Source organism: Micropterus salmoides, unplaced genomic scaffold (assembly GCF_014851395.1).
Source record: "Micropterus salmoides isolate LMB-PRFRI ecotype aquatic unplaced genomic scaffold, ASM1485139v1 Ms_hic_scaffold_13, whole genome shotgun sequence".
NCBI classification, from domain to species: domain Eukaryota; kingdom Metazoa; phylum Chordata; class Actinopteri; order Centrarchiformes; family Centrarchidae; genus Micropterus; species Micropterus salmoides.
This window is the reverse complement of record NW_024040374.1, coordinates 28,280,912-28,295,329: the sequence shown is the minus strand read 5'-3', so window position 1 is coordinate 28,295,329 and position 14,418 is coordinate 28,280,912. Positions and strand designations below refer to the sequence as shown.

The following is a 14,418-nucleotide window of genomic DNA, read 5'->3' as shown; positions in this document are numbered from 1 at the left end:
CAAACTACTTTAAGATATACTTAAAAAGCCCTTATATCAGCTTGGCACTATATGATACTTTGTAATAAATGCTGTACTTATTGATTACGTACTGCTTAAAAATGCTAACTAAAGGGGGTTAAAATAATATCTTCAGACTTTTTCACTGGTTGTCATTATTTGTTAATTTAGAAATAAAAAATATATAAATATCAAGCATTATTTAGCCTCCACACTTAACTTGTTGTACAGAATATCAAGACGTCCACCTTGATATTCTGACAACAAGAAGTAATACCAATTTTGCATGGCACTCTAAATTTCAATGTCCTTTGATCACCACCCGTCATTTATACATCCATCCATTCTTTATACCTATATGTATCCTTCGCAGGGTCGTCAGTGGCTGGAGCTTATCCCAATTCACTTAGGGTAAGAGGTGTTGTACACCTTGGACATGTTGGCAGACACATACAGTATCTCACAAAAGTGAGTACATCCCTCACATTTTTGTAAATATTTTATAGTATAGTATTGAATAAATGACAATTTGCTAAAATGTAAAGTAGTGAGTACACAGCTTGGAGAACAGTGTAAATTTGCAGTCCCCTCAAGAAGAACACATCACACAGCCATTAATGTCCAAATTGGGCCCAATTAGCCATTTTCCCTCCCCGGTGTCTTGTGACTCGTTAGTGTTAGCTCTCAGGTGTGAATGGGGAGGAGGTGTGTTAAATTTGGTGTTATTGCTCTCACACTCCCTCATACTGGTCACTGGAAGTTCAGCATGGCATCTCATGGCAAAGAAACAACAACTGCTCATGCTTGTATTCAAGGCTACAGTCAATTTAGGGTCTCCAGTTCACTTGCATGTATTTGGACTGCACATTCTACATAGAGAGGCCCCAGCTGATAATTTCTGGATTTTGACCTTTGACCTTTTAACCCACTGACAACAAATTCATTCATTCATTTGTTGTCCCTTAACTACAGTATATAATTTACAAAGAATCTACAAATACGGTATGGGCACCAACAAAGCACTTGGAGACTACGGGTAATGTAACAATAACAGACTTGGACAAGGTAAACATAGTGTAGAAATGCCAATGTAACAACACACAGAAGCCTTGGTCTAAATGTTGTTTAACATGAAGTTTTGTGAAATAATCTTTTTTTGTTGTTTGACATCCTGTCCTGTGTTATTGTCCTGTCTTGTGCTAGAGTCTCTTGTGAAAACACGAATGAGGACAGAAAATTAATTGACCTGTTCTGGAAAATTAAACATAAAGTTTTCAGTAACTTATGAAAACAAAAAATGCAGATTGTTACAGCTCAGTTTTACTGAATCATAGTGACCAGGTAAGATAACAATGTTTGTAATGATGCAATTTAAAACATTCATTAATTACATTCATCATTATCTAGACATAATATTTGTTTGGCAAGAAGCAAAATTATACCGTGTAATAATATGTAGTAACAACTTACTTCCACCAGAGGGCAATGCTATACAAGAAATTGGTTCAGTTTTACATGAAGGTGCACCACCGTTACATGTACAGCCTTTACTTGTGATTGTAAGTTTTATTTTAGACCAAATGCAATTTAAACTACATGTATCTTAGGTCAAACTGGAATATACAGGCATATGATTACAGTTTTAAAGTGAAACATTTTAGGGTTACACTCACAACCTCCCTCAAGGACATCAGAGTGAAAATCCAGTTTGTCGCCATAAAAAATATCTTTCATATGATAATGCAAGCATATTATCTGAATCAGGTTTCTCTCCAGTCTTTGACTAATTTCAACCCCACATGTCTGCAAAGTCAGTGGGAAACCTTCTACCTACATTACAAAACAAGTGGATGTTTGTAGCTTATGGAGCGGCCACATCAGAATCACAAACCCACATTAAAGTGCCACAGAACAGGATAATAGTATATGTTAGTAATATAAATTGGTTGGGAGCTCTGTATCATTCAAAAGAGTTTAGAATACTCCCCAAAAAACACTTTGCAGTTAGGATGGACTAAATACAGTATTGTGGGTTTGTGAAAGAAAATGTGGCAGCCATCACAAAAAAATAAAATCTACATCAGTCATTATTTAAAGTCATTCTTATTTATTCCATTGAAATTTGTTGTCCTGGATCAGTGTTCATCTCTGTCTCTCTCTCTCTCTCACACACACACACACACACACACACACACACACACACACAGTATTGATGGCCTAGTTATCCGACACTTTTGTTCTAGAAAAATGATATCAGTCATAAACATTATATTGAATGAACTGGGCTAACAAGTTCCATAAAGGAGCACTGTGTGTGTGTGTTTCCTGCTTCGTGTATTTTTCAGATGCCAAACAGCAAGAGACTATTCAGTGTTAAGATGTTATAGCAAACAGAAAGGGGCATAGAAGGACAGGAAGTGTTGGCGAAGCTGCACATGCTTACTTAGATCATTTAAAATACTTACTTGGTAGGTACTTTTCCAAGTTCTGATTTGGCCCTGATGACAGAACTCAGCATGCTGGGCAGACTGTGTTGTTTTTTTAGCATTTCATATGATAAGTCAGAAGAAAATATTGTATGTACACTTCTGTATTAATTAATTTAATTAATTAATTTAATTAATAAGTTAATTTCATGGGGATTCAGGAATTTCAGGCATCGAGGTTCAACTGTACAATTATAAAGAATCATTCAAAATGTGTTTTTTGGTACAAAAACAGATTTTCAGTGCAATACTGGCTTCATTTTGTATATTTAAATAATAGTAATAACAATAGTACAATAAGTTATTCCTTTATTCATATAGCACATTTTAAAACCAGATTTACAAAGTGCTGTGCAGAGAGAAGAGATAAAAGACAATGAGACCACAAATACAGAAAAGAACACACAAAATACATGATAAATATATTGTTTACAAGAAAAAAATCATAATTATAAAACATGAGAGCACAAAAGAACAACTAATGAAAAATGTCATTGTAGGTTGGCTGTACACAAGAGAGAAAACAATCTACTCACTGGTGGACTTGGGGAGTTAGGGGGATGATTGCACCGCTCGATTATTAATAAAGTGCCCTATAGGGTGGTCTTCCAGTGGACAAAATATGATAAAATGCCCTCTACCGTGTCCTTTCAGTGGAGAAAATGAGATGAAGCGCCCTCTAGGGTGCACTTCCAGTGTAGAAAACATGATCCAGCGTACAGTGCCACACAGTAGTAGAAACACGCCTCCATACGCTCCTGCAAGACAGTTTGCCCTCATTATGCCTCTATAGTTAAAATTTCCCTCTGTTGTGTTGTTTCTTTTTGTTTCTGCACGCTGGTGCCCCACTGCATACAGCCTTTTTATTTCTTCGCCCCTGTCCCTCAAACAGCTTGAGTCTGCCACTGAATCTTCTGTCTACTCCTTTGAAAAAAAAAAAACCCTGTATCAAATGTAAAAGTACAGATAAGGGTCAGATGAGAACATTTGTAATTTTAGTATAAAGTAAATTCAGATTGGAATGCATACAGTTAGTTTTAAAATGAGGTTGTACATACACATTTCTTGAATTTGTTTGTGCAGCAAATATCCTTGTATGTGGTCAAAAATCAGGGATACAGTTTTTGGCAATTATGACCCAAAACTATGGAGAACAGTAGATATCAGGGAAGCCAGCTCGCTAAATATGTCTCTTGACTTTAGCCTTCAGCTATGACTTTCCCAATACAAGCCGGAAACTCTCTTTACACTTTGCTGCGCACCTACGCACTGCTTCACTTCTTTTAAAATGCTGTATTTAAATAAAACAAATTTTATGCTTATTTTTATTATCAAATGTTCATTCTTTGTCTATTTTCATGTGAAGCACTCGGTGCAGTTCTTTCATGTAAAGCACTTTGAGCTGCATTTCTTGTATAAAAGGTGCTATTCAAATTAAGTTTGTTATTATTATATTATACTGCAGTGGTAAAAGAGTCATTCTTGACGTTAGCAGCAGTAATAATCTTAACTCAAGGTCCGCTTACTATCTTTTTCTGGAGCTTTCAACCACTTTTTGCTGTCCTCAGAGTGGGTAGTTTGCTCAGTTGTCATTTTGCCTGCATACAACCATATGAGCAAAGTTTGCAATTGTACCTTGAGTCAGGTTTTTTTAATAAACCATAGTGTTTAAAAGGTCAATTTACCAAAATAACAGAAAAACACATTTCTAACTTACCATAGTAGTATCTAGTCAGTGCTGGGTAATGTTACTTCCATCACATTAGGGACATTTTTTTTATGGTGATTACAGCATTTCAAATTTCAACAGCAACACTTCCTCTCCAGAGGCAATGCCCCGGTCACTTAATAATCAACACGCTTGCTGTAAACAGGTTTCACAAAGAATGTTACTTTGATAAAATGTAGGTGAAATAAAAACTGCAAGGTTTTCTACAAAGTAATGGGGACACTGTTTCTGGAAAGAAATGTTTACTTTATAATATTTTATTGCTGTGAGCACCGTAGACCTTCTATTCTAATTCTATTCACATCGATTATATTTGGGTGGGGTTAGAAAGTCAAAACTTGGGCCAATAAAACCAAAACTATCTGCATGGTTAGACGCCATTACAGAATTATGAGATGTTTTTTGTTATTGGAATTGTTTTTTGTAATTTAAATTGAGGTCAAGCAAATGCACCTAGTTAATCAAAAAAGAGGGGTTGCTTCAGAATTGCACAAATTCCCATGCAACCACTATAGACATGTTTGCATACAAAAGGTAAACAATAAGCAGGGTGATTTAAAGGCTACTATGCACGTACATTAACTGAAAGCAAAATTAAATACATATGACACAAGCCATGATAAATTCTTCATCTAAAATGTCTCCTTGTATGTGCCTTGATATGTTCATTTTATAAATTGCTAAAACATCATGAAGCGTACCAGTACTGTACCCTGAACTACTGTTTCTAATGGCAAGATTAAAAAAAAAACATATGATGCCATGTAGGAGACTACCGTCCATCACTTAGACACTTGCACCCATTTGGAAAAGAAACACTAGTTTCCTGATTGATGCTCTCTTTGACCTCCGCGGGGAGCGAGTCAAAGAGATGATCTTCCACAATCAGGCAGCTCCTGCGCAGGAGGCAGCACTGACCGAGCTGAGCCGGGAGACGATCCAGACAGTTTCCCTTCAGTTCCAGATGTGTCAGCTGCGAGAGGTGGCCGATTTTCTCTGGAATGGAGGAGATACAGTTGTGGCTGAGACATAAGGTCCTCAGTTTGGTGCACTTGAAGAGTTGCTTGGGAACTACCTCGACTTTGTTGCCGGTAATGGCAAAATGTTGGAGGTTCTGCAGAAAGCCGACCTCCAGTGGTATTACCACAATAGAGTTATGGCTAACATCCAGGTACCTCAACTTGAGAAGGGTGAATAATGATGAGGGTAGAGACTCAAGCTTGTTGTGTGAGAGATAAAGTGACTCAAGGTTTTTGACATGGCTAATTGATAGTGGAATGGTGATGATCTTATTGTGCCAAAGTTTGAGGCACGTCAGTCTCTTGAGGTGCTGAAAGCTGATGACTTCCTCGATAGTACGAATGTTGTTGGATTTTAGATCCAGCTCCTGAAGGTTGTTCAAACTGAAGATAGCGTGGGGGATTCGCTCCAGCTCACAGTTAAGAAGCTCCAGCTCTGCGAGATTCATTATTTTCTTCAAACTATTCAGCACTAGGAGCTTTGTACCATCATTATGAATGACCAACTTGATCAGATGCGGAGACAGATCTGTTATGTTTGTCGGGATCTTTGTGAGGTTGCTTTTGAGATGCAGAATCTTTAAGTGCCTCAGGTCTCGCAGAGACTCGAGTCCGATCATTTTGTTGTTTTCAGAGTTCAGGTTACCAACCAAGTACAGTTCCCTTAAATTTTTCAACAAGTATACCCAGCTAGGAATCTCAGCAACATCTGTGAATTTGACATGAAGGCACCGGAGGTGATCACGAAGAAAAATAAAAGCAGTCTGTTCAACTTTGGCTGGACAGTGATAGAAGTGAAGCTCCTGGAGGTTTATCATTTGTGAGATCTTAGCTGTTATCCTGGCCTCTGGGATTAATTCTAGTTTAAGGATTTCCAAATCGGTGAGATCAAACACAGCATCTGGAACTCCAGAGAGCATAAAAAGATGGAGTTCCAACTTTTCTTGAGGATTGCGTGTCACATGCTGCCGCAACTTCTCGAAGGTCCACTCATGGTTTAGGCTGATCTCCCGAAGTTTGTTCTCACTCACTTCGGAGAGAAAAACACCAAAACGTTTTGAATAAAGCTGGTCATACTGATCGACCATGTGGAGGAGGAACGCAAAGTCATTCTTAACATCTGGAATGTCACTAAAACTGCTCTCCTCTCTGACTTTTTCAAAAGAATACTCCTTAAGTGGTCGCCGAAAAAGCCAGAACAGTGTGTATATACAGATTATGCCATAAACGCATATGATAGCAATATAACTAACAAGGAGTTTCTTTAACATGAACGCCATGTTGTGTGTACAATGGAACTTGGCATATCCAGTCAAATGCTTAATTTCAGGTTCACACACATGGTCAAAATCTATAGAGGCAACAAAAGTCATTGTGTAGCACAGGATCAAAATGAATTTGACTGTTTTGATGACTGTCTGAAGGGCATACAGCCTGTAAATCAAGTCACTGTCTTCCACATGGGCACGGAATTTCCGGACTTTTTCAAACAGGGCTTTTGCTTGCTCACCATCTTTCTTGTCCAGTATGGTCATGGAGGGGACTTCACTCACAAGCTTTTCAACAGAAAACGTGACTCCAGATTTAGTCAGCATTGGGGCGGACTGGTTTGGACTGCCCTCCTCGCTGCTTGTGGACAAATGCTTCAGGAGGGAGGAGGCACCAGCCAGTCTCTGCTTGTTCTCTTCTGAGTCCTCGCACGCAGTCTCAGACAGTGCTTTGGTTGTCCAAGGCGATTCAAAACATTTTCCCAGTATGGAAACAAAATGTTCTATTTTGGAACTTGTTTTCGGGTACTTGAACCAGAAGTTGCTGCTGACCATTAATACGATGGTGTGGATTAGTGCAAGGTATGGGAAATATTTGGAATACCAAGGAAGGGCAACGTGGTAGCAAATCTGGTTGACAAAAACATACTGCTGAAAATCCAGCTTGGTTCTGACACCTGTTGGTGGAGGCTGCCCAAAAGTACCCGACTGTGTGAAGTGAATTGTAGGGGCGATGCTGTCAGGGGGCCTTTTAGCCATTAAAGGAGCGGCTTGCTCTCCGATGGCACTTTCTTTGTTCCATAAACTATCAGCTGTCTCTGGTGGTTGGGGACCCAAAAAAACCCCAGACCCCTCTGGAGTTTGTTCCAGAATGGGAAGACAAACCACTTGGTCCTTAGTCAGCTGCATCGTTCCAGAAAATATGGCCAACATCAACATGACAATACCAAGATAATCCATGAAGACATCCCACCATGGTTTCAGTATGCGATAAGTTGGCTGGATGTCATTCAGGGAGGCGACTTCTGTGAGGGTGAACATTCCTGAAACAGAGAATGTAAATTAACATATACATCTATGTTTTTCTCATTACAAAAACTATACATGTCAGATTCTTACCCCAGTAGATTTTTAGAAATCTTTTTTCTAAAAATCTAGAACCCTAACCCTGGGTCGTCAGTGCGCATGTGTAGGCGTAGCGTGTGTGTGTGTGGCAGAAGAGGAACACTTGCCACAGCTTCACCAGTGTTGTGCCGACTTGTCCGCACCTCGCGGGACTTTCGGATAATTTGATGAACCACACAGGGAATATTATATCTTTTTTAAACAGTCGGCTACTTGAAATAGACCCGCGGGGACCGCGACGTGCATGCAGTTGTCGGCAGCACGGGATGCACGCAAATCTCAGCACAAGTGAATGACAGGTGAGAGAGAGAGAGAGAGAAAAGGGTCAACAATAAGCCTCAGTTTAGCTTCTTGCAGTGCACAAAAACACACATGATTCGACAATCAGTCGACTATAGGCAGGAATTGATGATTCTGATTCAACTATGTAAATCCCTAATCGGTGACAGCCCTAGTATGCACCTTTCATCCTCGTATTCATGCTAATAGGACTGCTGCTGCTGTCTTTGCAACAAAGTTTTAACTAGCAACCTGTACTAGTTATTTTTTCAGAACATAACTTCATGAAAATATGTGTGTTTTTGCAGATCTTTAACTTAACTTAGCTCCCTAACAGTTATTTGACAGGTGCACTTCTACTGCTGCCACCACAGAGGGCAAAACTAACGGTGTGTTCGGCATACTTGCAAACCCTCCTGATTTTCCCAGAAGACTCCTGTTTTTCATTGCCCTCTCCCATTTTCCTTCCAGGGTCACAATTCTCCTGTATTTCTCCCAATATATAAAGAACCACAACCCTTTTCAGGTACTGAACAGCACATATAAGCCCTTTTCCCTCTCTCTCTCTACTGTTTCCACCCAGACAACCATAGGGGAGACCGAGTATGGTTGTAACATAGGGAGAGTTGTAACAACACCAATTCCACCAATTAGAGATAAGATAGGAGTTAGGTAATCATTTCAGTATTTACCTACTTCCTCCCCAATCAGGCATGTTAGTTATCAAGTCTGGAAACAGGTACAGAATATACAGGTGCTGGCCATATAATTAGAATATCATCAAAAAGTTGATTTATTTCAGTAATTCCATTCAAAAAGTGAAACTTGGATATTATATTCATTCATTACACACAGACTGATATATTTCAAATGTTTATTTCATTTAATTGTGATGATTAAAACTCACAACTAATGAAAATCCCAAATTCAGGATCTCCGAAAATTAGAATATTAAGACCAATACAAAAAAAGGATTTTTAGAAATGTTGGCCAACTGAAAAGTATGAACATGAAAAGTATGAGCATGTACAGCACTCAATACTAAGTTGGGGCTCCTTTTGCCTGAATTACTACAGCAATGCGGCGTGGCATGGAGTCGATCAGTCTGTGGCACTGCTTAGGTGTTATGAGAGCCCAGGTTGCTCTGATAGTGGCCTTCAGCTCTTCTGCATTGTTGGGTCTGGCGTATCGCATCTTCCTCTTCACAATACCCCATAGATTTTCTATAGGGTTAAGGTCAGGCCAGTTTGCTGGCCAGTTAAGAACAGGGATACCATGGTCCTTAAACCAGGTACTGGTAGCTTTGGCACTGTGTGCAGGTGCCAAGTCCTGTTGGAAAATGAAATCTGCATCTCCATAAAGTTGGTCAGCAGCAGGAAGCATGAAGTGCTCTAAAACTTCCTGGTAGACGGCTGCGTTGACCTTGGAGCTCAGAAAACACAGTGGACCAACACCAGCAGATGACATGGCACCCCAAACCATCACTGACTGTGGAAACTTTACACTGGACTTCAAGCAACGTGGATTCTGTGCCTCTCCTCAAATGCAAAATTTACTTTCATCAGAGAACATAACTTTGGACCACTCAGCAGCAGTCCAGTCCTTTCTGTCTTTAGCCCAGGTGAGACGCTTCTGACGCTGTGTCTTGTTCAAGAGTGGCTTGACACAAGGAATGCGACAGCTGAAACCCATGTCTTGCATACGTCTGTGCGTGGTGGTTCTTGAAGCACTGACTCCAGCTGCAGTCCACTCTTTGTGAATCTCCCCCACATTTTTGAATGGCTTTTGTTTCACAATCCTCTCCAGGGTGCGGTTATCCCTATTGCTTGTACACTTTTTTCTACCACATCTTTTCCTTCCCTTGGCCTCTCTATTAATGTGCTTGGACACAGAGCTCTGTGAACAGCCAGCCTCTTTAGCAATGACCTTTTGTGTCTGGCCCTCCTTGTGCAAGGTGTCAATGGTCGTCTTTTGGACAGCTGTCAAGTCAGCAGTCTTCCCCATGATTGTGTAGCCTACAGAACTAGACTGAGAGACCACTTAAAGGCCTTTGCAGGTGTTTTGAGTTAATTAGCTGATTAGAGTGTGGCACCAGGTGTCTTCAATATTGAACCTTTTCACAATATTCTAATTTTCTCAGATACTGATTTTGGGGTTTTCATTAGTTGTCAGTTATAATCATCAAAATTAAAAGGAATGAACACTTGAAATAAATCAGTCTGTGTGGAATGAATGTATACATTATACAAGTTTCACTTTCTGAATGGAATTACTGAAATAAATCAACTTTTTGATGATATTCTAATTATATGACCAGCACCTGTATACCCGTAGGAAATCAAAATCCAACATGAGATCTCATAGTTGTTTCCTTGTTTTCTCCTAGACACAAATGAGCTGCTTTTAATACCAAGGTGAGACCAAAGGCCTTTTCTCCCACTTCTCAAATTCATCTCAGGACCTCAACCATATAAAATCTCATCTATGTCTGACTCTGATCAAAACAAGAGATCTCTAACTGATCTTAAATAAGTCTAAATTAAGTCTCCTGAACATTGGACCATGAGATCAGAGAAAGACCTCAAAGAAAACTCAGCTATGACGTCTAAGATCTCATGATTCTTCTCAAATATATCTCAGTTTTCTCATATTGGCCTCAGGAGCAACAAACTCATCTCTGTCTTACTCTGATCAAAAGATGACATCTCTACAGTATCTTAAATAAGTGCCATTTCAGTCTCTAGAATGTGGATTTTTTTTATTCAGTTTTGTCTTAGTGACCCCACTTAGGGGTTATTTTACTTTACAAGTACTTTACTTATGTAGCAACAATTCAGATTGGAGTGATCTCAAAAAGATATACTACTGAGATCTTAGTTTTTTCTCAAAAGTTAAAGAAAAGACTATTCTGAGCAAAAGATTTTTCCTCTGGGTAGAGAAAAAACTGATTTTGAGGTGAGAAAGTAAATTTTTTGATCAAGACTATATTTTGTTTTAGTATATATACTATTGCAGATACAACTGTTTGACTTATATTAGTTTCTTAGGCAACATGTGAAGCATCTTTTCTTTTCTAACTTCAAACCACTAAGCTACAGCTAGCTAAACAATGGCTGACAGGGGTGGGGTGGGTTGTAACAATTCTTTAAAAAGTGTTACAACCATCCTCCATACATAAAACTAGGGACTTTCTTGATTTTAATATTTTACCCCTGCGTACCAGTGAGTACCGACCGACTTTAAGCACTGACTGTGACTCTGATTAAGAATATACATACATTAACACACATATACATACAATTCTTTTTTGTTAGACCTAAGGATGCACAGAGATTTTCATTACCTTTCATTAGGTACATTTTAGTTGTATTTGTATACTTTGTATTTGTGTACTTTTAAGTAAGTTTATTCTATAGACAAATTTACGTACACATACATGTGCGCTAGTCATCAGACATAGTCTGTTACGGTGAGAGAGAAACATTGTTCTTTTATTTCACTATACCTGTTTTTGAAGCATATCATATAGTGTGGCATCTATTTTTGCTTCTTTTGTCTTATTGTTACAACCTACCCCACTAAGGGTAGGTTGTAACAAAAGAAGCAAGGTTGTAACAAGGGAACACATTGTATTTGACATCAACTCACGAGGTCTGTGATATTCTTGTAGAGGATTGAATTGGTGCCATTTGTAGTGTACAAATGTGGGTAGTTTGTATAAAAGTTTGAGAACTCTAGATACAGAATTCAGTGAGTTATAGTTGCTGAAGAAAAAAGTGTTACAACCATACCCGAAGTATGGTGTTCTGGCATTCCTCGCAAACTTAAAATCTAAAATGTCCATGTTTTCCACCAGGAATTTGCCTTTTGATGGGTGACAAAGTGATAAATATCACAACATTTCTTCTATATATGATGGCCTGCAAAATGTACAATTTTAATGATAAATGTATCTATATAATCTCACATTTTGTCACAATACTGTATTTTTAAATTATTTTTTGCATGCTATATGGTGATAGAGAACATAGGCTTCTAACACAACATAGTTCATGTCTGGTCATAATCCTGTTTGCATCCTGCAGTGGCTTGTTCATTGGTCCAGTCCATGTGATATACACTGAGTGAACAGAAATCAGAAAGAGAAATGCACAGTGCACTGTAATCCAATGCAAATTGTGCGATTTATTACAAGAATGCTTTTTAGACACTCAAAAGTTTTAAGTGACCCTGAGAGGTGTAGTTTGCTGTAAATTGTGTTGTTGCACTGGATCACTTTAAACTCTAAATTTCATTTGTACTCAAATTTTAAACAACATAGACACATTTGAGAAACAGACCTGAAAAGAATATTTTTAAAGTACAACACAAAGTACAACCTAAAAATGTACATCAAGAGAACAACTGAAGTAGTAGTCTCAACAAATACTGAACATTTTTAGTAAGGTAGCATTTATTGTATTCATAGTATTAAATTGTCAAGGTGTTTCTATTTCTCTGGTCAGTCGTATATCACACCTGGCCAGAATTGTATTTCCTGGCTTTACCAGATTTTGGGATAGGCTACTGAAGACTGGAAGAATAAACTGGTTGTGTCTTCCAATTTTAGGCCAGGGTGCATTTCCCAGGCACACTTGAAGGAGGCTCAGAGACAGCCATGTCAGATTGTGGATTTAGAGAGGGCACTGCCCTTGAACTGGGACACAGCACACATGTTGTCTGCAGAGACAATGCATGCCATGTGCAATGCAAATTCTGCAATTTTAGTCTGAATAACCCATAGTAAACCCTTTCCAATGTTTTTCTTTCAGTATGCTTTTCTGTGCATCGAAACTAACAACCTTACTCCAAATGAGCCTCCTTCCACAGAGTTTACAATCATGTGCCCTGCCAGAACTCACTACCACCACACAAATACCCACAGTCATGCTGGCTATGTGAAGCCTTGACATGTTGACTGTAAATACTGTTTGTTCCTTTGCAAAAATAGATAAATGCCATGCTTAAAATATATTAACCGAAAACGGTTTGATTTCTATTTCCTGGAATTCAAAAAAACAAAATAAAACAAAAATCTGTTGTTTCCCCCCAAAATAACCCTTCTGTAAAACTCGGTCTACATATCAAAGTGTTTTCCGTGTAGGTTATTATTAAAATGCATTAATGATAAATGATCTGTGCCACCACTGCGACTAAATTCTATTGTGTGTTTTGAAAGCACCAAGGTCACTAATTTTCAATGAGCCTGCAGAGCAGGCTGAGACCGGCTACAGCGGCAAGACGCATCCATGGACGCAAAACAAGATGTGGACCTGATGTCCGTGAAGCCTTTAAACGCAGCACTCAAATCTGGGTTCCGTGGAAGGAAATCATGACTCGCTCAGATTCATAATACGGTCATGTAAATTCACTGTTCATTTGAATAGTCTTCCCAACCCCGCTCATGTAAAGCCTGCTAACAGTAGGCCTATTGGTGCCGAGCATAGCGGTTACATTTAAAGACCTATAATAACCTAAATGAGGACCCGCACCCAAACGCACTATATACGCACCTTCAGGAGGTCTGATCCGGTTATGTCGATGCCAGCAGTACCGAACAACGCCTCCTTTTATATGCCATGTTTCCCTGCGGTGACGACGCCGTCCATTCTTCGCATCAGTTCAACTGTGGGCCTGCTGACCGGGCTGTAAGCTGCTTAGCTAACTACACCCACTCCGCTTCGGATGGCCGGTCCTCTGCCTCTTGTCTGGCCTGCGACTGGAGACACAGCCGGCACCGGCACGGCAGCACCAGCTGCTGGAAGTGCGCTCGGTTTGATGTTATTCACACACTCGCCGAGGTTGATCCTCAATATGTTTCACCATGACCATTAATTGGCAACAGTTCTGCTGTAGTGTGCAGGATAAATAGCCTATCGCCTAATGTTGGTCAGGTTTCTTTCACATCAGGAGCTGATGGAGGGTAACAGCATAGTGCTTTGAAAACCATTGGCAGCCCGAGATGACCCACTGAAGTTAGGGACCGTCGTAAAAGCGCAAATGATGCAATTTAAAGTTAGGCCATATCACCATGTCATGTGGATCTCAAAGCATTCTTTGTACAATGTAAATTTTTTGGGATAAAACACATTTTAAATGTTCAAATGAGCTGTGTTCCTCAATAGATTTGTCATTTATTTTGTCATAGATTCTTCTAACCACATTTTTTGTTCTTGGTATCTTTGCACCATCTATATTCTGACTATGGGAAAACAGTTTAAATCAGCCATTTGGCTAACACTTGTACATTTACAGTGGTGTTTATCAATGTGGATTAAAAATCCATTAAAAAATAATACATTTAAAACCCAACTTTCCTTCAAAATTCAGTTATTTGCATATTAATCCGTTTCTTTGTAGTTAGCATTGTTTTTATTACATCACATATAAATTTAAGTTCCCTCATTTTACTTTTCTTCCTTGTACGCATGTATTTGGTGAATAAAAACATTAAAAATGTATTTTTTCCCATC

General features: G+C 39.0%; 1 protein-coding gene across 1 annotated transcript; it reads right to left on the bottom strand.

Annotated features, from left to right (window-relative positions):
* Nucleotides 1–2,784: 2,784 nt before the first annotated feature.
* lrrc8db (leucine rich repeat containing 8 VRAC subunit Db) lies at nt 2,785–14,142 on the bottom strand. Its single transcript, XM_038716752.1, has 2 exons — nt 13,459–14,142; nt 2,785–7,545 (listed from the first exon to the last, which is right to left on the bottom strand). The coding sequence occupies exon 2, from the start codon at nt 7,541–7,543 to the stop codon at nt 4,988–4,990; it is 2,556 nt and encodes an 851-aa protein (XP_038572680.1). The 5' UTR covers nt 7,544–7,545; nt 13,459–14,142; the 3' UTR covers nt 2,785–4,987.
* Between the last annotated feature and the right edge of the window lie 276 nt (nt 14,143–14,418).

Bases quoted from the DNA above. Each gene is read 5' to 3' on its own strand.
- lrrc8db (XM_038716752.1), bottom strand. From the start codon at position 7,543: ATGTTCACCCTCACAGAAGTCGCCTCCCTGAATGACATCCAGCCAACT.